Source organism: Mchenga conophoros, linkage group LG3 (assembly GCF_057382185.1).
Source record: "Mchenga conophoros isolate Kocher_MC1m ecotype Shallow Benthic linkage group LG3, M_conophoros_male_GT1.1, whole genome shotgun sequence".
Lineage (NCBI taxonomy): Eukaryota > Metazoa > Chordata > Actinopteri > Cichliformes > Cichlidae > Mchenga > Mchenga conophoros.
In genome coordinates this window covers 54,370,771-54,394,726 of record NC_140528.1, presented here as the reverse complement: position 1 = coordinate 54,394,726, position 23,956 = coordinate 54,370,771, and the positions used below count along the sequence as shown (strand labels likewise).

Genomic DNA, 23,956 nt, shown 5'->3' with positions numbered 1-23,956 from the left:
TGTGGACCAGGTCCTTCGAAGGCTGGAAGTGAGTGGCTGTGAAATTGGACCGTCTAGTCTTCAGATTTGCATCACCGGCTGTTTCAGTGGAGTTTAATAAACTCAGCCGTCTGCTCCTTGCTATCTAAAATATAACAGGATATTGGTGTAACTTCTCAATCATGTCACACTGCTGTTTAATCAGTTTTCCGTTTGACATTTATTTAGCTATAATCTCAGCCAAACCAATTTACTCACAAACAAATAAAACACGTGGCAGCACGGTGGCACGGTGGTTAGCACTGAGTTCAATTCCACCATCAGGCCGGGGTCTTTCTGTGTGGAGTTTGCATGTTCTCCCCGTGTCTGCGTGGGTTCCCTCCGGGTACTCCGGCTTCCTCCCACCGTCCAAAGACATGCAGTTTGTGGGGATAGGTTAATTGGATAATCCAAATTGCCACTAGGTGTGAATCTGTGAGTGAATGTGAGTGTGAATGGTTGTCTGTCCTTGTGTGTTAGCCCTGCGACAGACTGGCGATCTGTCCAGGGTGTACCCCGCCTCTCGCCCTATGACAGCTGGCTCCAGCACCCCCCGCGACCCTGAAAAGGATAAGCGGTAGCGAATGGATGGATGGATGGACAAATAAAACATTGAAAAAGCCAAACAATAAAATTTTTAGGTTATCTAAGTGAATATATTATATTATATTATGTTTAACCTGAGTAGCGAAAGACCGCGGGGGACTGAAAACAATGTGCCAGGAGTTTGATGTTCTTGCCGGCTCTAGTGAGCCTTGATCCCCCGGCTAGCTATCAAGCTGGTGGGTAACAGACGTCTCCGAAAAAAGTTAGAGCACTTTTGCAAATATTGATGTCTTAATAAATCGAGCAGATATTTGAAGTTTACACACCTACATTCTCGCCTGAAAATATGTTAAAAGTTTATTTTGTGACCCAGAAAGAGGAATAATAGTAATATTAAAACTAAGTAGTTTCTGCCATTGTTGGAAAGTGGAATTGGCTGGGCTGCACTATGAATTCTGGGATATGGTGGGCCATGAAGGATACACCTGACCCATCCTTCAAATCTGGGGAAAAGGAGGATGCGTTTGTCTGCTGCATTTGGAGGAGTCTACGAATTGGGACAGCCGTCGACGCGTTGCTGTGACGTAATCGACCTACAAATGCAGCCTCAGGAGGATGCAGGCTATGAATTTAGACGCCCACTTAGAATGATGCTGAAAATCTAGTTCATGCATTTATCACTTCTAGGCTGTACTACTACAATTCAGTATTATCAGGTTGTCCTAAAAACTAAAATGCTGCAGCAAGAGTACTGACAGGGACTAGAAAAGAGAGAGCATATTTCTCCCATACTGGCTTCCCATTGTTGGCTTCCTGTTAAATCCAGAATTGAATTCAAAATCCTGCTCCTCACATACAAGGTCTGAATAATCAGGCCCCATCTTATCCTAATCCATATCACCGCATTAGAACACTGAACTCTCAGCCTGCAACCTTACTTGTTGTTCCTAGAGTATTTAAAAATAGAATGGAAGAGAGAGCCTTCAGTTTTCAGGCCCCTTTACTGTGGAACCAGCTTCCAGTTTGGATTCAGGAGACAGACACTATCTCTACTTTTAAGATTAGGCTTCAAACTTTCCAAGCCTGGCCAGCTCAGTTGGAAGAGCATGAGCCTCTTAATCTCAGAGTTGTCGATTGGAGCCCCATGTTGGGCACTCCTGTTGCATATTTGTCCTTAGGGATTATTACATTATTTTAATAAATACTACATAGTTTTATATAGTATAAAAGGATTTTAATAACCCATATAGTTAGGGTTGGATCAGGTGACCCTGAATCCTCCCTTAGTTACTCTGCATTAGATCTAGGTTACTGTGAGATTCCCACGATGCACAGTTTCTTCCTCAGTCGCCTTTTTTCACACACTGTGTATTTAAATATTAGTTGTTATTAATCTCTAGCTCTCTTCCACACTATGCCTTTGTCCTGTCTTCCTTCCCTTAACCCTTAACCAGCTGTGTCAGATGGCCACCCCTCCCTGAGTCTGGCTCTGGTGGAGGTTTCTTCCTGTTCAAAGTTTTTCATTCCCACTGTTTCCAAGCATCTGCACATAGTGGGTCATCTGATAGTTGGAACTTCTTCTTAAACCCTTCAGTATAAAGCCCTCGAGGTGCCTCCTGTTATAAATTGGTGCTATATAAATAAAATTGAATTGACCTGAACCGATGTATCTAATGAAGTGGCCGGTAAGTGTAGGCAGCTGTTGATTCGAAGCAGTTTTGGACTTGCACCTGAAGGCAGCATGAACCACAGATAGGAACAGTTATGAACAGCAGGTGGCAGTAGAAGTGTGTGCGAAGCTGACATTCACACACCGTCGCTCCTCCCTTGAAGGAGGCAGAAAGCTGCGCGTCATCCTCTCCGTGCACTTCTTCTTCTGTGCTCACTTTGTCACTGTGTGTTTGTAGTTTGTTCACTTCAGCCGCCTGCAAGTTAAACCGCCGTTCCTCTCGGATACAGTTCCTCCACTTCGAAGTCAAACCTCTTTACTTATTTTTCTTTCGAGAAGTTTATTTCCTTGTGAAGAAGCTCGACGAGGATTAAAAAAATATATATAGTAGAAGGCAGTAGTCACAGAAGGAGGAGAATAAAAAGTGACAAACCTGGAGGAGGAACAGGGCGTTCATACTTCGAAGTAACCATGGAAGTTCCTGGTATGCAGGTAAGGAGAAAGGTGGACGTGCTGCTGCTGCTCTTCTCTGGGTTTTCAATCGTCCTCATGAGAAAACTGAAGCGGGTCTTTATGAGAAGTGGAGGGGAGATTGTGCAACTGCTGCTGCATGTTTCTTTCTTTTGTAAGAGTGATTACCTGTTGTGTATATGAGCCATAGGAACATACTAACATACAGCGCTGTGTATTCAAATAAACAGACGTAGGTCTCCACATCCAGTTAAAAAAACATCAGGGAAAAGTGACTCGTCAGATCTTCTCTAGCTGTGGAAAATGAGTTTATGGTCAAAATCTCACATGGTGTCTAATTGTGTATTTATACCTGTTTATTCGACCTTTGATGTGCATGTGCTGACTCATAAAGTGATGTAGCTTCCCCAGATTGTGGCTCTGCGCTGTGAAATGAAGCTACACTTGTGTAAAATGTAGCTTTGGTTCCTTAAATTGAGCTGGCTTTTATTTTATGGTGTCTAAATCCCTTAAGTTTTGGCATTATATTTACATAGTTGCTCAATACCTTGCTCTATCAACCTTTGTGTGTTTACATCTGTAATAAGTGTAATTCCAATACCTCTATACCAGCTTATATCATAACTTTGGTGCTCAAAGTTTAGTTTACAGGGCCTTTTCTCTTGATGTGACCTATAGTGTGGATTTAATGACCCATAAAGTTATTTAGCTTATTGAAATTGTGAGGTTGTGGTATTTTATATCGTTTAAAGTGTACTCATAATGGAACTCTGGGGCCATAAATTGAGTTTCCTTTTTATTTTGTGCTTTTTAAATCACTTTAAAGTTGGGTGTTTTACTCAAATAATTGCTTAATAATGTGACTTAACTTCTCCAAGTCGACTTGATAATAACCTTGCGTTATTATCATCTATAATAAGTATAACTATAATCTATACTAGCTTATATTGTGACTTTGGTGCTCAAAGTTTAGTCTAAATTTTGAATTGAAGTTTTTGTTGCATCAAGTGCGCCTAGTTCTAATGTTTAAATCTTTTAAATGAAACTGTAATCTTCATAGAAAGGTTTATAAGGTGGCTCGGCTTCTACAAAATAAGCTTACAGTAACTTTTTAGGGTGTTTTTGTGTCTTCAGTGGTAACTGTGATACTTGCATACACATAGTTCACAGTGCCCTTACCTCTTAATGCGACCTATAATGTGTGTATGATGATTTATAAGGTGACTTTTAGCTTTCTGAACTAGTGAATTTGTAGTGTTTATACAATTTAAGGTGTACCCATGATGTCTCTCCGGTTCCCTAAAACGAGTTTTATTTCATGGTGTTCACATTTTTTAAAGTGAACTAATATTTATCGATATTACCTCATTATTGAGTTTACTGTATGTTTAAGGTGGTTACAGCTGTAAAAGTGTGAAAATAGTGTTTCTGTAGTGGCTTATGTGTTGGCTTTGTTGCTTCATATGTACTTTACAGTGTCGTGTAATGTGTCACGATGGCTTGTGTTGTGACTTTGTTTTACCAACCCAAGGTGAAGTGTGACTGTGGTTTACGTACCGTCGGATATATACATGCGATGAATTACAGTGTGACTCTGCTGCTGTATAAACGAGTTTATTTAACTCTCTTGTGTATTTAGGATTTAAGACTTCTAAATAATCCAGATTTACCGTGACTTAATGTGCTGCTTGTAATCCAGGCACACTTTATGATGACACAATGTTTCTGCCTCTTATCACATCCATATATTTAGTTATTATCAGCTGATATCGCAGACTCACATTATATTGACCTTAATTCTCCTGAACCTGATGTATTTTCTGATTGTATCACTTTTGTGTTCATGTAATGTTTCCATAGTGACACATTTTATAGTCCTCTGTCTTTATCTCCTTAATGATGTGAGCTATGCGTAACTCAAAAGGTGTGTCTAGCCTTCATGATTTCCCGTAACACTCCATGTGTTAATGGCCCATTCTGTATCTGTTGCTCAGGAGCATTGATTGATATCTTTTATAGGACATCCACTGCCTTTAGTCTAGTTGATTAAAATCTACTCTGGGATCATCCTTCCCTTGGAAGTCATATTAGAGGAAAATCTTCAGGTATGCCAGACTTGTGCCAGTAAGAAACAAAAGGTGTCTAACGTGCACTAAAAGTGTGTAAACGCCTCCAACCTGTTGCTCAGCCGGCTTTCAGGTGTGTCTACCTGTGGGACTGGCTCGCCGTGTCTGCTCTGTGCGTCCCAAGTGGGCGGGGCCACAAATGGTGTCACAGGCTGCTTACATCAACACACCCAACGCCTGGCACCAGCTGCCACAGCATCGAGACAGACAGCAAGGTTTGCTGCCAGTAAGAGCAATGATGCATAGTGGAAAGTGCTGTGCAAGACTGGAGCTACCTGATCAGTCGATTAGGTGATAGGATATTTATCACTTGTTGGGTAGTTATTCTTTTAAGCATAAATATCAGTTATGGTGGCTTTCAGATCGCTTTAAAAAAAACAAAAAACCCAATATGTATATATTTGCTTATGTGGCTGGGAATTATGTATTGTTGGCTTAAATGTATAAGTAACTTTGCCACTTTGATCTCTGGTAGCTTAAAGGTGATATAAATAATTTTTTATGTTAAGGAAGAATTGAATCGCTAAGTGCGTTAAAAGGGTGCTTATATTATAACCACTTGGAAATAATACCAGAATTTGTAGTGAAGATGAAGGTACCTAGCATCACTATAATGCTAACCAACTGACCATTGGCATCCAGCGTACAACTAGACATGCAGTGCAAGCTGCTGTGGCGAGCCCTTGTGACAAGATTGGTTAGCAAGCTAAATTTATAGTGTATGAAAGTATCAGGTGATAAGCGTTTTTGCTAATTTCATGCTAACTAAAAGAAATGATAAAAACTTTACTAAAAATGATGATAATAACAAAATGAATGGGCTAGTGGTCTAATAAACTGCAAATCCAGTAATTGTATTTAGCAGAAAATGGATTAAAGGTGTTAAAGTGTTAAAGTCATGAATAGAGTCAAAAGGTCCAGTACAGTGACTTGAATTAGCCAAATGGGCAAAGTTACCTAAGCTAAAGGGCTTGATATTTTTTCCCCCCGCTAAAGCAAAACAAACTTGGAAGAGGAAACAACATATCTGTTTCGCATAATGTCTAAAACTTGTTTTGACTGCCCCTAGGTAGCCAAAAATTTCTTTTAAATCAAGTTTAAGACGCATGGTTGCCATTATTGCAACATTTGTTGTTATTAGACAGCTCAAAAAATAACCCAAAATTTGTGCTGGAGTGTCTCATTTTGTAAGAATTATCCTGTAACAGGTGGGGGGGTATTTAGCTTAAATGAATGAGTTTACAAAAGCGGTACAGTAGCATAATGGATGATTTGTGGCTCAGGATATCAGTTTCACACATACTTTGAACCTCTAGTTCCTCTAGTCCTTCCTTTCTGCTATCAGTGGAAGCTGCTGAGAGATCCCAGCTCCATGGAAAATGTTGTGTAAAGCCTGAACGATATCACTCGGCTGACTCTTACGTTGGTTTCTGGCTTGTGACCATGATTCAGAGCCTCTTTTGAAAGAAATCTTACATAATCCAGAAAAATAAGCTTGATATCATTTGAAACAGTGCTATCATTATAATTACACAAGTGCCCCCAGCTGACTCCTTTGTTTATGTCTTTGACAGTCTGTTACGAATAATAAGTTCACTGTCTGACTGTGATATTTGCTGCCTCGGGCATCACATCGTTGTGTCAGCTCTTTCATGGGTTTCCACACTATGTTAAAATGGAAATGACTCTCTTAACAAATGCCCTCAAAAATACATGTTTGTTATATTGAAACGCTTTCTTCTTCTTTTTTAACCGTGCAGACATGGCAAAACGTAAGATTTCCATTTTACCAACATGGGGGAAAAAAAAGGAAAGCACAAGGTATTCACATCTGAGATCACTGAACTTATAAAGTGATCGACAAACTTCTTCTCTAATATCAATAGTCCTACATTACGCAAGGTTAGGCGAGGCCTAATCTTCATTGATCATAAAATCTCATTAGCGGGATTGAACGCTTAATTAGTGGAAAATTTTGCAATGTTGGGATATAAAAATTGTGTTTATTTTTCCACAGAATCCTAACACCGTGGGTGAAATTCCATCTTTGGTGAAATGTACCAATTTCCACTGATGCCTAAAATCAAATCTAGTGGCGCCACGAAACACAGCTACTAATGTATGATCTCACACTTGCAAATCAGAAGCATCTTGACAGTATGGTTTGAGTTGTTGATTGTCACAGAAGAAAAATCCAATGACTCAGCTGGCACTGTGATTGATTGCGTGCTGGCAGGTATGCAGGAACATGTTTTTATGATGTTTGTTCTTTCAGTAATGGGCTTTCAGTTTTAGTGCCCCATGGCGGTTTAAGGAGGTCATTCCCTGTCAAACAGTACAAACTTGAGGCAAATTCCACAACTTAAAGGTATTTCCCCAAGAGTTTGATTCTGGACATTTGCCTACCTTCCTCCTCGGGCTCCTGCCTCATGCTACACTAATAAATTTTGTTGATCTAATATGAATTTATGTTTAATTCGCAGAATATTATTAGAACTGTCACTCTGTTGGGCTTTGAACTAAATATGACAGTTTAGTTGAATCACATATTTTGTCAATCCAGGGAATCACCCTCAAAGTCAAATATACTTAGGATTTCCAGCCAGCCTTCATTTGGCCAAGAAATGGCAACCAGAGATGTACCAGTCCTACTTTCTACAGTTCTGATCTGATAATGATCAATGACTTTGGGTATCAGCTGAAATCCAGTAGTAATCTGATAGTAGTGTCACATTAATGAGCTGTGATTATGTTTTTTTTTTAAAAAAGAACCGGGAATCGTTCTTTTGTGTAAGACAATGAATTGAACACTGGTTTCGTAACTTCGTAACTACAAAACAATTATCTCTACAAATATAAACTGTACTGGTAATAGGTTTTTCTTTTGTTTTTTCTAAATTTAAGGTACAGATGAACATAATAAAACAAAATTAATTTATATTATCCCTTTAATTTATTCACTCTAGTTTATTTTCAGCTGTCTGTTAGTCTTTGCTGCTGTTAATAACGGCCACGTTAGATTCTCCTTCCCTGGTTCTCCCCTGTAGAGGGGAAGCTGAAAAATATAAAGCCAGGTGACGGCAGAACATTATATTACCATAAGTGTCATAAAGTATTTCAGCAAGTCTTACACCGCTTGTAACGAAAGTTACAATTTTTTTTGGTTGTGTCGGCTAACTTGACAACAGTTGCTGGTTTGAATTAGTGTCATGGCACTAATTTGTGCGACGGGTCAGAGCATTTTTGATGATACCCGATCCAGCTTTTGGATTGGACTGATATCCAATCCAAATATCAGATTAGTGCATCCCTGCAAACGATTAATGGAAACTTTACCCCAATCAAACAATAGCATTTTATCAGCCTCGCTGAGTAACAGTTGTGTAATTTTAGTACCTGAAGTATGGCTGGTGTAGATTTGAAGTTTTATTAGACTGGAAGTGCAGCAACTTAAAAACCAACTTAAAGTTAACTCAGCTGGCAGACTAGCATAAAAAATGGAGCTACGTATGGAGAGAGAGAGGAAAAAACTAAACATGGGTTTTAGGTGTTAAACGTCTGGCATTTTCCTGTTCCTGCCATTTTTTTTTTTTTTTTTTTTTTTTTTTTTTTTTTTTTTTTACTTTGATTCCTGCTCACTGATCCACTACAGGACTTTACTGGCCTTAAAATACAAAAACAAAAAACCCACATATGTGGATGCATCGCTTAATTATTCACAGATACCAACTGTCATAAGGTGAACTACTAAATTAGCAAATAAAACTGTCATTAGAATAAAAGCCAATCAGCGATTGACCCAGCTGGTTGCCTGAAGCAGATATATTTCAGTCACACAACCCTAATGCACTGTAATGTAAAAGAGCCTCTTGAGGCCTCTTGAGTGCGTTCTGAAAAAACCAAAACAAAATTTTTTCTTCATTCAAACTTCATTTAGGACATTTAGCAGCAGTGAGAAATCCTAAAGATTTCAGGATGTCAGCGCAGCATCTAGCTCGGCGGTAGCTCGTTAACGGAGATTTGCCGTGTTGTGGCGTTAAGGTCATTTCAACGAGATTAACCTGAAAGCACTAGTGGGAACACAACGAATATGACTGCACATTTACGCCGACATCATCCTAGTGCAAAGACAAAAACAACAAGCATGCTACTAACTTTAGCCGAGTCATTTAGACAGCTGTTAGCACATGATTCTCCTTATGCTGCTGAGAATATAGCCCAGAAGAAGCGGATAGTATAGCTTTTATTTTGGAAAGAGACATTTCTCTGTAATAAACTCTCTTTTCCAAAGATGAGTGATTCCTCAATCAGATACAGGGCTTGCAATATCGCTAGCCCGACGTCCTGGGGCTAGCGATTTTTTTCAGTCGGGCTACAAAAATCTATCTCTTCCCTGCCCGTCGGGCTATTGTAGGAAAAATATATGTCAATGCTTTTGCATTCTTTCAGAAATGTAGCTGGGTAATTATGTCATTGGCATCGGTGAGCCACTGTCAATATGTGACATATTGAAATCGCGTTTGAATTTGCGCTTGTTTTTTTGCTTTCACTTTGCAATCGTGCGAACTGTGTATAGAGAGCGACAGCACTGATCTGTGAGTGATGATAATTTGCGCACCAATTCCTCTGACATCGTCTTATTAATCGTTAGCTTACTATGCAAACATGACAAGTGAAATCTCCGGCAGCAAGCTTAAACATGTGAGAGGTTGATCGCGCAGAGAATCGCTGAGCTTATGTGAGTGCGTCTGTAAAAGCAGCAGGATATATATTTGACTACGATGACCTGGATGACTGAGAACCTTCACAGACAGATATATATTTTAGTTCTGCTGAGCCAAATAAGACAGGTCAGGGTGAAGAAGTGACAGCCAAAGAAAAGCTTACCACAAAACGGAGAAGTTATGACAAATCAGACTATAAGGCAAAAAGAAAGTGCAGCTTTATGGTTTCATGGAGAAAATAATTTCTGTGGCTGCAATATGACGAGCTAAATAACCAGGGCTGCACATAAGTGGTCCGCAGGTGCGCATTCGCTGTCAAAATAAAAAACACGCACAAGGGTTAGGGTTAAATTTAAAAACTGTACTTTTGAGTTAAAATATATATTTATAATTTTAATAAATGACAAATTAAGAAGGCATGAACATTTTTTTTGTATCGAAAAAAATATCGAACCGAACCGAACCGTGAATTTTGTGTATCGTTGCACCCCTACTACAAACGTCACTGCTGTTTAGTTTTCTGTCTTCATTTATGCTGGAAGTGATAACAGAGCTGTACGTTTTACTTTGTTTCCAAAACCCCGCAGTCAGGACATGCTATATTGTATTTAGATAGACGCTAGCGAGCTAACTTCCTGCTAACTTCTAACTCCGTTAAATGTCATAAATTCCGTTTTCATGGATGCCTGGATGTTAAACTCAGTTGTTACACCTGGTAGAGCAGAACGCTGATCATTTTATTAAAGATGAAAGACTTTAGACAGTTTTTCAACTCTCAGTAATGCCATAGTGATCGTTTGATATATGGACCTGCAGCGGAGTTTAGACCCAGACACGGCTAGTGACGTCAGACTGAACAATCGGATTGTCAAAGTGGCATACACCTGATCAAACACCTGGGAGTGGCCGCTTCTCCTTCTGCTCTTTGTCATTTTTACGGCTGCACCTTTTCAGCGCTCCAGTTCTCACAGCCTGTACGTATCTGTGGCTATATATAATCACAGGCTCCACCACCCTGAAGGTGGTGTGTTTGTGTTTTCCTGAGTGAGGAATTATCAGCAGCTACCAGCCAGCTGCCTGCAAGTTTTGATTATAGAGCGTGAGTCAGTCTTTCTGCAGCCTGAATCATAGTAGAGCATTCTCACACCCCTCTGTTCATGCGTTTGTCTTGTTTATCTTCACATTTTCCTGGATGAGGACGTATAAACAGAAACCGCCTGACGGCACAAGCGGCTCCTGTGTTGGACGGAGTTTGAGTCATTCAAGTCTTCAGTTTCACTCAGTGCTGGCTTCAACATCATTTTGAGGAAACAAAATGATACAAATTATACAGAAATGACTGGCAAGTTATAAAACTGGCCACTTTGTTGTAATTGAGATGTTTTTTTATTTCTTGTGTGACTGAAATTGGTCATTTTTGGGGTTTGAGTTGTTTTATGTAAACCTACCAAACAATTAGTTGATTCTTTTGAAGAATTGATAGATAAATCAGCCATTAACCCATCAAAACAAAAAGAGTTGGTGGTCTTTCAAAGCCACACAGTAACTCAAACAAGGCAGCGGCAGATCGGTAAGTCCTGTGAGGTAAAATGACAAAATTACTGTTGTTGTCTGAGGAGTCTGGGGGATTTTGAGAGAGCAGTATAATTACTTCAGTTCCTCATCGGAAACGGCTGTCTGATGAAATGGTGAAAATACTCTAAATATAGCTAACACTTATAATTTGTGGTTATCGTTTTTTTCAGTTGACAGTAAAATATTGTGGTGCTGATTGTTCTCAGCATTGCATTGCTTATCTTGTGCAGCTGCCTGCGTTTAGATTAGGGCATAATTTTTAAATGTTGGATTAGTTATAGGCGACACAGTAGTCTGGTGGTTAGCACTGTCTCGTCTTAGCAAGAAGTTTTGTATTCGCCAGCTGAGTGGGACCTTTCTGTGTGGACTTCTGCATGTTGCCTCCAGGTACTCCAGCTCCTTTCCACAGCTCCAATAGCTTATGGGACCAATTATTGATTTTAAATATGTTTTTTTTTTTTGTTTCCTGCTTTAAAATAAAAACAGCCAACCACTAAAGAGGATTTTACCTTCCACCAATGGAAAAGCACCAAATCTGTGATAAAACATTATTTGACCAGTCTTTTTTAGCATAAAATGTTTTTTCAGGTGGCAAAAAATAACTGGACTGCACCGGGCTTCCTTTAGATTCAAAGTTAACCTAAGAACCATAGACTCAACAATTTACAGACCAGTCAACCTTATAAACATAGTTATTCTAAAGCTTCAGTTTGAATGGGTGAACAATATAAAAGCTAGTAAGTTATAAGTTCTCTGACAGCAGGTTATCCAGCAAAACTACTTCCACGCACACGGGTATTTTTTCTAAACAGAGATTTTATGTTTTCGTTTACAAAAAACAAAATCCCGTTCACACGTGCAGTTATGGAAATAATATCTCTGTCGGCATGTAAATGCAAAAAACGAAGTCAAAGCTCTTAAGAGCACAACAGGTGGCCAATCGGGAGTCTATGTGAATTCTGTCTAAATCAGTGGTGCACAGTGTGACGTCAAAAAAGGCCGCACTCCTTTTACATTGCTTGACTAAATCTCTGTTTTCCTCATCCACGCGTAAACGGCCAGACAAAGTTTTTGAAAATTTTCACATTGGCAGGACTTCTTAAAACTCTCCATTTACATGTGGATGAAAGGCCCAAACATGTAGAAAAAGCTGCGTTTTGAAAGATACCAGTGTACGTGTGGAGGGGTGGGCGGTATAAACGGTATACGGTAGAAACAATATAAATTTGGCCAACGATAGAGATTTTGACTATACCGCTCTACCACGATAGGGCATGTTGATGGAGTCATCGAGCTGCGCCTGTTTTGGTCAAAAGCATTGCAGCGGCTGCAAACAACATCATCTGTAAATTATGCCGGGCGACAGTAATAGCAAAGAGACGAAGCACTTTTGGAATATGGGGAAAGCCAAAAATAGCGCTTCCTCCACTTCCCTACCATTGATTCATTAGTGCTGAATTCTCTCGCAGCTGCTCTATTCCCATGTTGTTGCAGTAACCTGACTAACCTCGTATTGCGGATGGATTATCTCAGTTGTTCTCTTGACTGAAGTTTGGTCCGTTTATAGCATTTTGCCATGCAATTGCATTTGTCCCTAACCACCCGAAACCCTCACATTAACTTTTACTGAGTGGTAAAAAGTTTGCGTTCATCCTTCAGCTTCACTGTGCTAATGTTATGCTAACGTAACTGTTTTGCTAGCGATCACGTAGCACGTCATTATATACCAGCTAGTCCGACTTCAGTAACCTTACAAAAGTCACTGCTGTTTAGTTTTCTGTCTTTATTTATGTTGGAAGTGATAGCAGAGCTATACATTTTAATTTCTTTTAGAAATCTCTCAGTCAGAACATGCTATATCATGTTTAGGTGGAAGCTAGCGAGCTAACTTCCTGCTAACTTCCAACTCTGTTGAATTTAATAAATTCAGTTTTCATGGATGCCTGGATTAATTGTTACACCTGGTAAAGCAGCAACGCCGATCATTTTATTAAAGATGAAAGAATTTAGACAGTTTTTAACTCTGTGATGCTGCAGTGTTCGTTTGACTTTGGGACCAGAAGTTAACGGAGTTTAGGACCCAGATTACTCCGTGAGGCTCCTGACTACGGCAGCCGTAATGCTCCAACAATCCATCAAGCGGTGCGGCTTCATAGCTTACCAAAGTCGTACTAAAATATTTTTGACAGATTTCTGCGCGCTGTGTACCACATAAAATCAGTTCGAGGTCAGTAAGCACAACCAGAATTCCTACATAAGGTACACTGTCGATTTTTGAGAAAATTAAAGGATTTTAAGTGTGCCTTATTGTGTGTAAAATACGTTATACAGAAGAAAAGAATATATCGCGATATATATCGTTACCGCACATGCTTCAAATTATACCGTGATATGGATTTTAGGCCATATCCCCCAGCCAAATGTGGTTCCATTTTTTTATACATTGACAAGATGTTCAGTTAGCTCAAAGTCTTTCAGTGATTTTGGCTTTCAGACTACAAAACATAGTACACTTTTCAGCTTTCAGCTTTCTACTGCTGCCATTGCCCTGTGTGCTTGGTGCTTGTTTTTCTTCATTATATTGCATGAGTGACGTCACATGGTCTTGCAATCTTCTAATCTGAATGTGTTCTCCTTTGGAAATTTGGCACAGGTTGATTTAGTGTGAATCGGTGCTCTGTAGTAACAACGTAGTTTACTGCCCACTTACTGTACGTAATACGCAGCTAGTGCTGGCAGGTGGCAGAAATATGTGCCATTTCCCAGCCTCAAAATTTGGATAAAAATTCATTAAAATACCAGATACTGCCAGACAAAGCTTGCAGGAGCTTGGAGTAAAATCTTTGGATAATGGTCAAATAATTTTATTTGTAGATAATATGTACTTATTTTTGATATATATTTGACTAAATGCAAGCCATTGGTTTACTTATTTACCTAATTTTATCTGGTTCGAGAGCGGGAGGAAACACAAATTCTTTGGAGACCGCGTCATGAAGGGCATCTTGCAAAAACATCTGCCAAATAAAAAGTGCAGGGCCAGCCACAGTGGTGACCCATTGTGAAAAAGAGACCAGCCAGAAGTAGATATTATTTTGGCTGCACATCCCTAGACTTTACTTGTTTTTAACTTGTTTTAATAGTCAACTTGTTGCCAATCACCTATTATTGGCCCTACTTGTCCCTGATTTTTTTTCAGTACTGGCTGTAGGGCAAAAACAAGAATCCTAAATATCGTTCACCTGCTCCCCACATAGTTGCTCATCCTGCAGCTGGACATATGCCAACATATGGAGCTGTAGCTGTCAGCTATAAACGGTCTTCTGCTCGGAGGATCTGCTGTTAGCTGGAGAGCCAGTCAAACCAGAATCTGCAGTATGCTGAGAGCTGTTTACATGCAGCCGCTCACCGACGTTCCTCGAGGACAAAGAACTGCCATCTGCACCTGCAGTCTAAGATGTGGAGTTGTAGTCCCACCATAGGAGAACAGACAGATAAGTGTTGCAGAAGGTATTTGCCACAAAGTAAAGAAAATATTTTCAGAGGAGTAACATGTTTTTAGAAAAGCAATATCCGTAGAAATTATAAGTGCTTAAAAAGTCTTTGTTGGTGGCTTTTGTAAGCTTTGGATGAGGGCTGTAGTCAATCATTGTGTAGGTGGTAGAGGTGGGCAGCTCAATATAAATATTGATAGTATCGATACTTGCACTGGTATCAGTATGTGATTGATACTAGCACAATTGGATCGATATTTTCTTCCTCTCCTCAAAGTCTAGTATGTGGAGAGTGGGCTGGGCCTATCCCTGCTGTCTTAGGCCAAAAGGCTGGTTACACTGTGGACAGCTCGCTAGTCTATCGCAGGGCTACCACAAAGAGATCATTCACACTCACATTCACACCTGTGGGGAATTTAGAATCACCAGTTAAGCTAACACTACTGCATCCCACTAAACTATTTGGCAAATGTACGATGATTCAGCACATGAATCATGACTCACTGCTTTTTTTTTTTTTTTTTTTAATTTTCAAATAAAATATACATACATACATACATTGTATGCAACATACATACATACATACATACATACATACATTGTATGCAACATACATACATACATACATACATACATTGTATGCAACATACATACATACATACATACATACATACATACATACATTGTATGCAACATACATTGTATGCAACATACATTGTATGCAACATACATTGTATGCATACATACATTGTATGCAACATACATTGTATGCATACATACATTGTATGCAACATACATTGTATGCATACATACATAGTATGCAACATACATTGTATGCATACATACATAGTATGCATACATACATACATACATTGTATGCTACATACATAGTATGCATACATACATACATACATACATTGTATGCAACATACATACATACATACATACATACATACATTGTATGCAACATACATACATACATTGTATGTATGTATGTACAGTGGGGCAAAAAAGTATTTAGTCAGCCACCGATTGTGCAAGTTCCCCCACCTAAAATGATGACAGAGGTCAGTAATTTGCACCAGAGGTACACTTCAACTGTGAGAGACAGAATGTGAAAAAAAAAAATCCATGAATCCACATGGTAGGATTTGTAAAGAATTTATTCGTAAATCAGGGTGGAAAATAAGTATTTGGTCAATAACAAAAATACAACTCAATACTTTGTAACATAACCTTTGTTGGCAATAACAGAGGTCAAACGTTTACTATAGGTCTTTACCAGGTTTGCACACACAGTAGCTGGTATTTTGGCCCATTCCTCCATGCAGATCTTCTCGAGAGCAGTGATGTTTTGGGGCTGTTGCCGAGCAACACGGACTTTCAACTCCCGCCACAGATTTTCTATGGGGTCGAGGTCTAGAGACTGGCTAGGCCACTCCAGGACTTTCAAATGCTTCTTACGGAGCCACTCCTTTGTTGCCCGGGCGGTGTGTTTTGGATCATTGTCATGTTGGAAGACCCAGCCTCGTTTCATCTTCAAAGTTCTCACTGATGGAAGGAGGTTTTGGCTCAAAATCTCACGATACATGGCCCCATTCATTCTGTCCTTAACACGGATCAGTCGTCCTGTCCCCTTGGCAGAAAAACAGCCCCATAGCATGATGTTTCCACCCCCATGCTTCACAGTAGGTATGGTGTTCTTGGGATGCAACTCAGTATTCTTCTTCCTCCAAACACGACGAGTTGAGTTTATACCAAAAAGTTCTACTTTGGTTTCATCTGACCACATGACATTCTCCCAATCCTCTGCTGTATCATCCATGTGCTCTCTGGCAAACTTCAGACGGGCCTGGACATGCACTGGCTCCAGCAGCGGAACACGTCTGGCACTGTGGGATTTGATTCCCTGCCGTTGTAGTGTGTTACTGATGGTGACCTTTGTTACTTTGGTCCCAGCTCTCTGCAGGTCATTCACCAGGTCCCCCTGTGTGGTTCTGGGATCTTTGCTCACCGTTCTCATCATCATTTTGACCCCACGGGATGAGATCTTGCGTGGAGCCCCAGATCGAGGGAGATTATCAGTGGTCTTGTATGTCTTCCATTTTCTGATGATTGCTCCCACAGTTGATGTTTTCACACCAAGCTGCTTGCCTATTATAGATTCACTCTTCCCTGTCTGGTGCAGGTCTACAATACTTTTCCTGGTGTCCTTCGAAAGCTCTTTGGTCTTGGCCATGGCGGAGTTTGGAGTCTGACTGTTTGAGGCTGTGGACAGGTGTCTTTTATACAGATGATGAGTTCAAACAGGTGCCATTCATACAGGTAACGAGTGGGGGACAGAAAAGCTTCTTACAGAAGACGTTACAGGTCTGTGAGAGCCAGAGATTTTCCTTGTTTGAGGTGACCAAATACTTATTTTCCACCCTAATTTACGAATAAATTCTTTACAAATCCTACCATGTGGATTCATGGATTTCTTTTTCACATTCTGTCTCTCACAGTTGAAGTGTACCTCTGGTGCAAATTACTGACCTCTGTCATCATTTTAGGTGGGGGAACTTGCACAATCGGTGGCTGACTAAATACTTTTTTGCCCCACTGTATGTATGTTGCATACAATGTATGTACTGCACTGCTGTCATATGACATGAACCACTCTCACCCTCCAGCAGCTACTCTAGAGTTTTGACTTAGAGGAAGCAGTAGTGAAGGGCTTAACTTATTGTATATAATAAAATATGTTGGTATGTAAGGTGAAAGCATGGTGCCATTATCATTTTACAAAAGTTGTTTTGGAAATTTCGCATCTTGGGTGATTCAACGCATCATGTCATGTTTAAGAGGAAAGAGGAAATGTTAAAGAGTGCTGAGAGTTTCACATGATGCTGTCTGCAAAGGTCATTTTGGAGAATGCTGTGTTTGTACTTCCTCCTCTAGCAGCTGTGACCTTTGACCTCCAACAGGGACATACTTGTACACAGACTTCTCTTGTTTTTGGACAGCACTTGTTAGTAAAAACATGGTCCTTTCTTGCTCAGTTGCACAGTTTCCACAGCTTTGTCCAAGTTTTCCAGGGAAGTGTCATGTTTGTGTTAGCAGCTCACTGACCTCTAACTTTAAACTTTAAACGCTTCTCTTTAGTGCTTCTACCTGACCCGACTCCACCTCTTATCACCTGCTCTGAGGTAGGGCTGGGCGATATATCGAGTTTTTTAAAAAATATCGATATATTTTCATACGAGATATAAGATGTGACAATATCGTTTATATCGATATAGTCTATGTTACGTTATAATTATACTTGTGGAGCCGCAGGTTTGCCTCTCTTTCGTCCACTTTTGTCTCTATGCAAGGTTACTCGGCCTCGCCTCTCCTTCACTGAACACAACTCCCCCTCCCCCATAGCTTCACCTGCAGGCAATGACAAGATGAAAGCGGAAAATCTCTGTTAGCGAGTTACCGCGGATCGCCCCGTGCGTGGGGCTGGACAGCGTCAACGTGTTAGCGAGCTAACCGCGCTAACCACATGCAGCCCGGAGGGGCTGCATGGCCTAAAATCCTTTAATTTTCTCAAAACTCGACAGCGCGCCTTATGTATGAATTCTGGTTGTGCTTCATGACCGCGAACTGATTTTATGTGGTACACAGCGCTCAGCAATCTGTCAAAAAATGTTTTAATATGACTTTGCTAAGCTACGGAACTGCACCGCTTGATGGATTGTCGGAGGATTACGGCTACCGGGGAGGAGCCTCGCGGAGTGATACGTACTGTGCTTCAACGCAATATTACCGTACTGTGTGTGTATAAGGACCACAAATGGCACCTGTTCAGAGACGTGGTGCAGCTGTGAAATCTGTCTCTTTGTTATTATGCTCAGCGTCTATTAGTTTACATTTTGACTGCACAATTGTGAGCTTTTTGTTATGCACAAAAACAACATTGTTTTCTTTTATTTATGGACCATGATTATTTAATAAATGCTGATAATTTATTTTTGAGTAATTTCTTCATATACATCTACGCTGTATGTAAATAAAAGTGCCCGTGTGACATCTGGGACACAGTGTGACTAAGAACTCTCTTTTTGTTCTTACTTTATGGCTTTAAAAAAATATTGAGATATATATCTTATATCACCATCCAGCTAAAAAATATCGAGATATGAATTTTGGGTCATATCGCCCAGCCCTACTCTGAGGCATGTGTGTCGTCACTATATATACATCATCAGTCTCTGTGTGAGATCAGTCTAAATATAAAACACGGCGTATCTTATCTCAGAAGCATATAAGAGGCTATAAAAAGAATGGAAAAATAGGCTCTGCTGATTCAACAGGAATTCCTTCAGGAAGTTTGGAAATGTGAACCAGTTCCAACTTATATTAAAGAAACCCATTTTATTATCTATATCTGGAAGTTGTAAATAATTTAATATATATAATTACACTTGCAATTGGGTGTTTCCACTTCATAGAATGAGTGGCGCTACGTTAATTAGCTGAGCGATCGATATACTGATACACAAAGTCGGTGTTTTACCAATGATTCGATCAGAAGAGTCAGTGACTGTTCGCTGTTTGAACAACTGTGAGAAGCAGGTGTGGTTTAGTCGTGTTCAGTCATGCATGACCAGATGAAGTTCCTCTTTTACTACATTTATTCTATTTTAATTTGTAGTTGTGGTGTTATTTTTAGGGCATGCTTCAAGCTCGGTCATTTGCATATAAACTCTTAAATTCACTTCAAAAACCTTTCACATGCCTATTTTCTGTTTGTCACATAGTTTTAAGGAGACACCAGTACATATTTATGGAAGTCTGTAAATTTAAAGTCATTTACAGTAAGCAATGACCCTCAGAGAATATTTACTTTTCAAATTTGTTTTTGCTGTCATGCACCAGATAATGTATTAAACCAGTGATCCTGCTGACTGGTTAGCTTCCCAGCAGTTTCTTGAGGTTAATGGTGCTTGTGACCTAATGGTGCTGGTTATTTTATAGTCTTCCAGTGTACCCACTTGATATCAACAATGTTAAAGCCAGTTAAAATGTTTATCGAAGTGACAAACAGAATGCAAATACACCTGAGCTATTTTGCATTTGCTTAAACGTTAGCATGAAACGCCTTTTTTCTGAGTATGGGAACTTGGTTTGTTTACCTTTTGTCTAATTCCTGAATGCCTCTAACTGATAAGCCAACATTAAAAATTCCCCTGCTGCATGTCTAATCAGACCCAACGTGAAACAATAACTAGAGCCATTTTTCTTTTTTTGAAGTCTTATAAAAATGGATAATTTAACAGTAACTTAACAGCCTGTAAAATGGTCAGTAATGGTTGAGCAGCTGTTGAATCTTTAACTTCCTCCTGTTACCCAACTGTTTTTCTTTGAGCACCCGGGGACAGAAAGGGCAAAGTGTGACCTCTCAGGGTCACGTAATCCTGCTTTTATTATGATCTATTTATATTTTTATAGTGTGAACCCCAAACCAGTTTTTCCCTGTCAGTGTTTTCACATGACAGGTGAATGTTAGCACTGTCATTGTTGGATTTTTTTATTTTTTATTTTGATGCTTCATGATTCAGTTACATCTATGAAACGGCGATTCTACACCTTTTTACTATGTCGATTGTAGTTTATGATCAGCATATGCAATATGTCTGTATTTACCACGTCTCCTCCTTAAGGGATGAACCTATCTGAACGAAACTTTGCAGAAACATCATAACATCTATATGAACATCGACATGTTTAAAAAAACAAAACAAAAGTAACTCCCCAGTTGTTGGGATTGAAATGTACATGTTCATTTCATCATCCTCATGTCAAAATGAGTTTTCCAACTTCACAGTCACCACAGTTTGGATGCATGATGGAATGTTGAGCATTTTTACTGTTTACGGCAATATTTTTTAATGGTCACCGTAGTGGCTATATTAATTTCTTCAAGTTCTCTCTTACTCTTATATTTAAAATAACCACCCTATGGATGGACAAGCCACTGTTTTTATGCGTACTTATGTTAACAACAACAATAACGACAATAAAACTATTGAGTGGCTCCGCACACAGAATTTACAGAAAATGCACTATTTTGTTATATATATATCGTTATTGGGATAATAAATGTTTATGTCAGGATATGAGATTTTGGTCCTATCGCACAGCCCTATTTCAAATATGAAATAAAGAATTGAAAAAGTGTAAATGTGCAAGGACTTGATGGAAATGTATCAAACTGTATATGAGTTTTATACTCAAAATAATCCTTTCTGTCTACGCTGTTACGTTAAAGGGTAGCAGTTACAGGCCTTTAAGCTACATGAGGGTGTGGTTTGTTTGTTTTTTTGTTTTGTTTTTTTACAGCAATCCTAAAAAAACACATTTCGCAGTGGATTTGCTAAGCAGGGCAAAATAGTGTTTACATGCTCTCAGTAGATAGCTTTACAGGTGAATTACAACAGTTGTGCTGCTTGTTAAAGACTCCTTTTCTGTAAATTCTGTGAATCTCGGGCAGCTCGACTTGCGGGAAGTGTTTCCAGGTGGGTGTCGTGTACCTGGAGTCGAGTGTTTTAACAGATGCATGAAACGATACATTTTTAGACACAAGTTGTAAAGGCTGCCGTTTTCTTGGTGAGTATTTATTACACGGCGTGCTGCGGGGGAAAGCCTGTTCTAACGTTTGAGTCTAAGGTAAATTTTTTAGCACCTGCCGGCTCTTTTTTTGCTTCTCATCCGTAAATAATCTGCTCTTTCACGGGATTCAGTTTATTTTGAAAAGTCTCAACGGGATCTTCAGCTTTATTGTGGAAGGTTTATGTGGAAAATAAACAAGCGGATACGCGATGGTTTTACCGTCGTTGTTGCTAACGAAAACGCATAAAAACAGACGCTTGTCCGTCAGTAGTGTGGTTATATTAAATATAAGAGAAAGAGAGAACTTTAAGCAATTAATATAGCCACTACAGTGACCATCAAAACGATGAAAGAATATTGCCGTCAATAGTTTATTTTGTGACACCGCGAAACAAACGATAGCGTAAAATGAAACGATAGACGTTTTTATATCGTCATCCTATATATATCGTTGTATTGAACAGCCCTAAAGACAAGTTTCTTTCTTGTTTAAAAATAAAATTTATTAAATTTAGACATTTATGAAGGAAAAAAAATTTCCACTGAGCGAACATGTCAGTAAATCTGGGCCTTGAGCTGTGTTTAAAACTGCAGCGTCCACTCAAAGTGTCACTTTGTGAAGAGAAAATCATGTTTTTGTTCAGGTTCAGTGTTTCAGTAGCAAAACTGATCCAGTTTAATGTTTGTGATGTAAAGGAACAATAGTAAAAATTGGTTTGCTGGATGTTTTACCCGTTTTCTGATAATTCACATCAAAATTTGAAAGGGTCATATCACCATGTAGCACAGGTCAAAACGGGCTATAATATATGAAAGGACTTTTTTGAATTTATAGGTCATTGGACTTGAAATGAATAACAAAAGCTTTTTTTTTTTTTAAACTTTTACACAAGTTACACACTAAACTTTAGTAGTCTTTTTTTTTTTTTTACTTTTTTACTTTGTTCAAATTAAGTTTTACAATGCTCGTTAAGAATAAGATGGTAGTAAAATTCTCAGTTTAGTCATGGCTACTGTACAGGTGTAGATAGGAATGCTTGCAAAACAGACGGTGTCTAAAATATTTAATATTCTCTATTTTCTCCCCTCTGAAGACTAATGTCTTGGTTTTTGCTTTAGCTGTTTCTATTTTAAGCTGTGACTGTTTGCTTTCCAAACCTTTTGATGGAAACACAGAACACCCGACCAGAACAGAGCCGTCTCTGTGCCGGTGGAAACGCCCCCAACTGACGTGCTTCCTCCCTGAAGGCAGACATGAGCGTGCTGCTGCTGCTGAGAGGTTCAGGAGCTCCAGCTTTCATACACTCTCTCAAAACCACCCATAGAGACCACCAGGGGCCTGTGGGTGCTATTCTTGGTTTTACCGCCCATTAGTGTTTTTGCATGTTATTTACTTGCAGTTAAAATTACATTTATGCTCCGGTGATGACAAAAATGCACAGTTTGAAAGACGGTGGATTTTAGCGTATTTCCTGCGACTATACTAAATGTGAAGCCTCTGCGCTTTTACTGCACAGAAAGAAAAGTTAAAACATCTGCAATTTAATGTTTAAAGACCTCTATTGTTTAGTTTTACATATAAGAGTCTCCTAAACTCTGTGGCCTGAGGAGGAGAACACCCAACACTGAAAGTATTTGAAATATGAACATTTAAAGGGCCAAAGAGGAATAACAGCACTTAAAAATCCCCAGTCTGCTCATACTTCTAGATTCGTGGGGTTAAACATAACATCTGATTCAAACATTTTTGTGCTAAAGTTTTGTTAAAGTCATTTGGGTGAAGCCATGAGGGCCAAGAACTCTATTTTTCTTTGTTGTCATCAGCAGGTTTATGATGGCTCGGGGGTAAAAACAACGCTGAGCTCATGCTGCTAAAATAATGTGACTGAAAATGATAAATAATGCTGATTGGATAATAGACGAGGGAAGGGAGAGACACTTTCTCTCCGTCTGTCTCTGTTTGTCTTTGAGGAAGCCACGTGGCTCTTTTATCATATTCTTAGATCATAATTGATAAATAAACAGTCACTTTCAGGACTTCCTTATTGGCTTGAAGTGAATTATGAGGCAGGCGATTATGGATTTCCCAGATGGCAAACAAGATTGTACCAAAGGCTTTAATTGCTTTTGGTAACTTTTGCCTTACTGTAATGTAGATGTAGATGTTAATGTAGATTTTTATAGAATTCATTTTATTTAGATGCTTTTACAATTTAGGTTTTACCCCTTTTTGTGCTACATGAATGATTCTTTCTGTTCTCTTTTCTTTTTTTCTTTTTTTTTGTTTATTTCCTTGATTTAAGTTTTGGTCCATAAAGTGTCAGAAAAAAAAAATATATATATATCAGATACCCTAAACCTGGGTATATTACATTTGTTTAATATGTAAAAAATATTAAATGCTGGAACCTGAAAATATTGATCCTTTAAAGAGAAGGAGTGGCTAATTTACAACCACAAACAGCTATGTAAACCGAAAATATGTCAAAGGGCTGTCACACTCACACAGGTATTTTAATTGGCTGTGACAGGTGGGTGTAGCTGGGCTGGGAATTACAGGAAACGCATTTAAGGGAATGATAAAGACATCACTCAGATCACTCAGATCCAAGAGTAGAAATAACTATTTCAGCCTGAGTTGGAAAAGAGTAATCTTTTATTTTTTCTTTAGCCTCTTCTTGTTTTTGTTCAGTC

The 23,956-nt window shown here is 39.2% G+C and overlaps 1 protein-coding gene across 1 annotated transcript in view; it reads left to right on the top strand.

Moving 5' to 3' along the window:
- The first annotated feature begins 2,444 nt into the window (after positions 1 to 2,444).
- Positions 2,445 to 23,956, top strand: part of LOC146579538 (serine/threonine-protein kinase 26-like) — a 50,067-nt gene continuing 28,555 nt past the window's right edge. Inside the window, exon 1 of the mRNA XM_085263254.1 lies at positions 2,445 to 2,725. Coding sequence (XP_085119380.1) covers positions 2,705 to 2,725 — 21 coding nt within the window. The 5' untranslated portion in view covers positions 2,445 to 2,704. The remainder of the gene's footprint in view (positions 2,726 to 23,956) is intronic.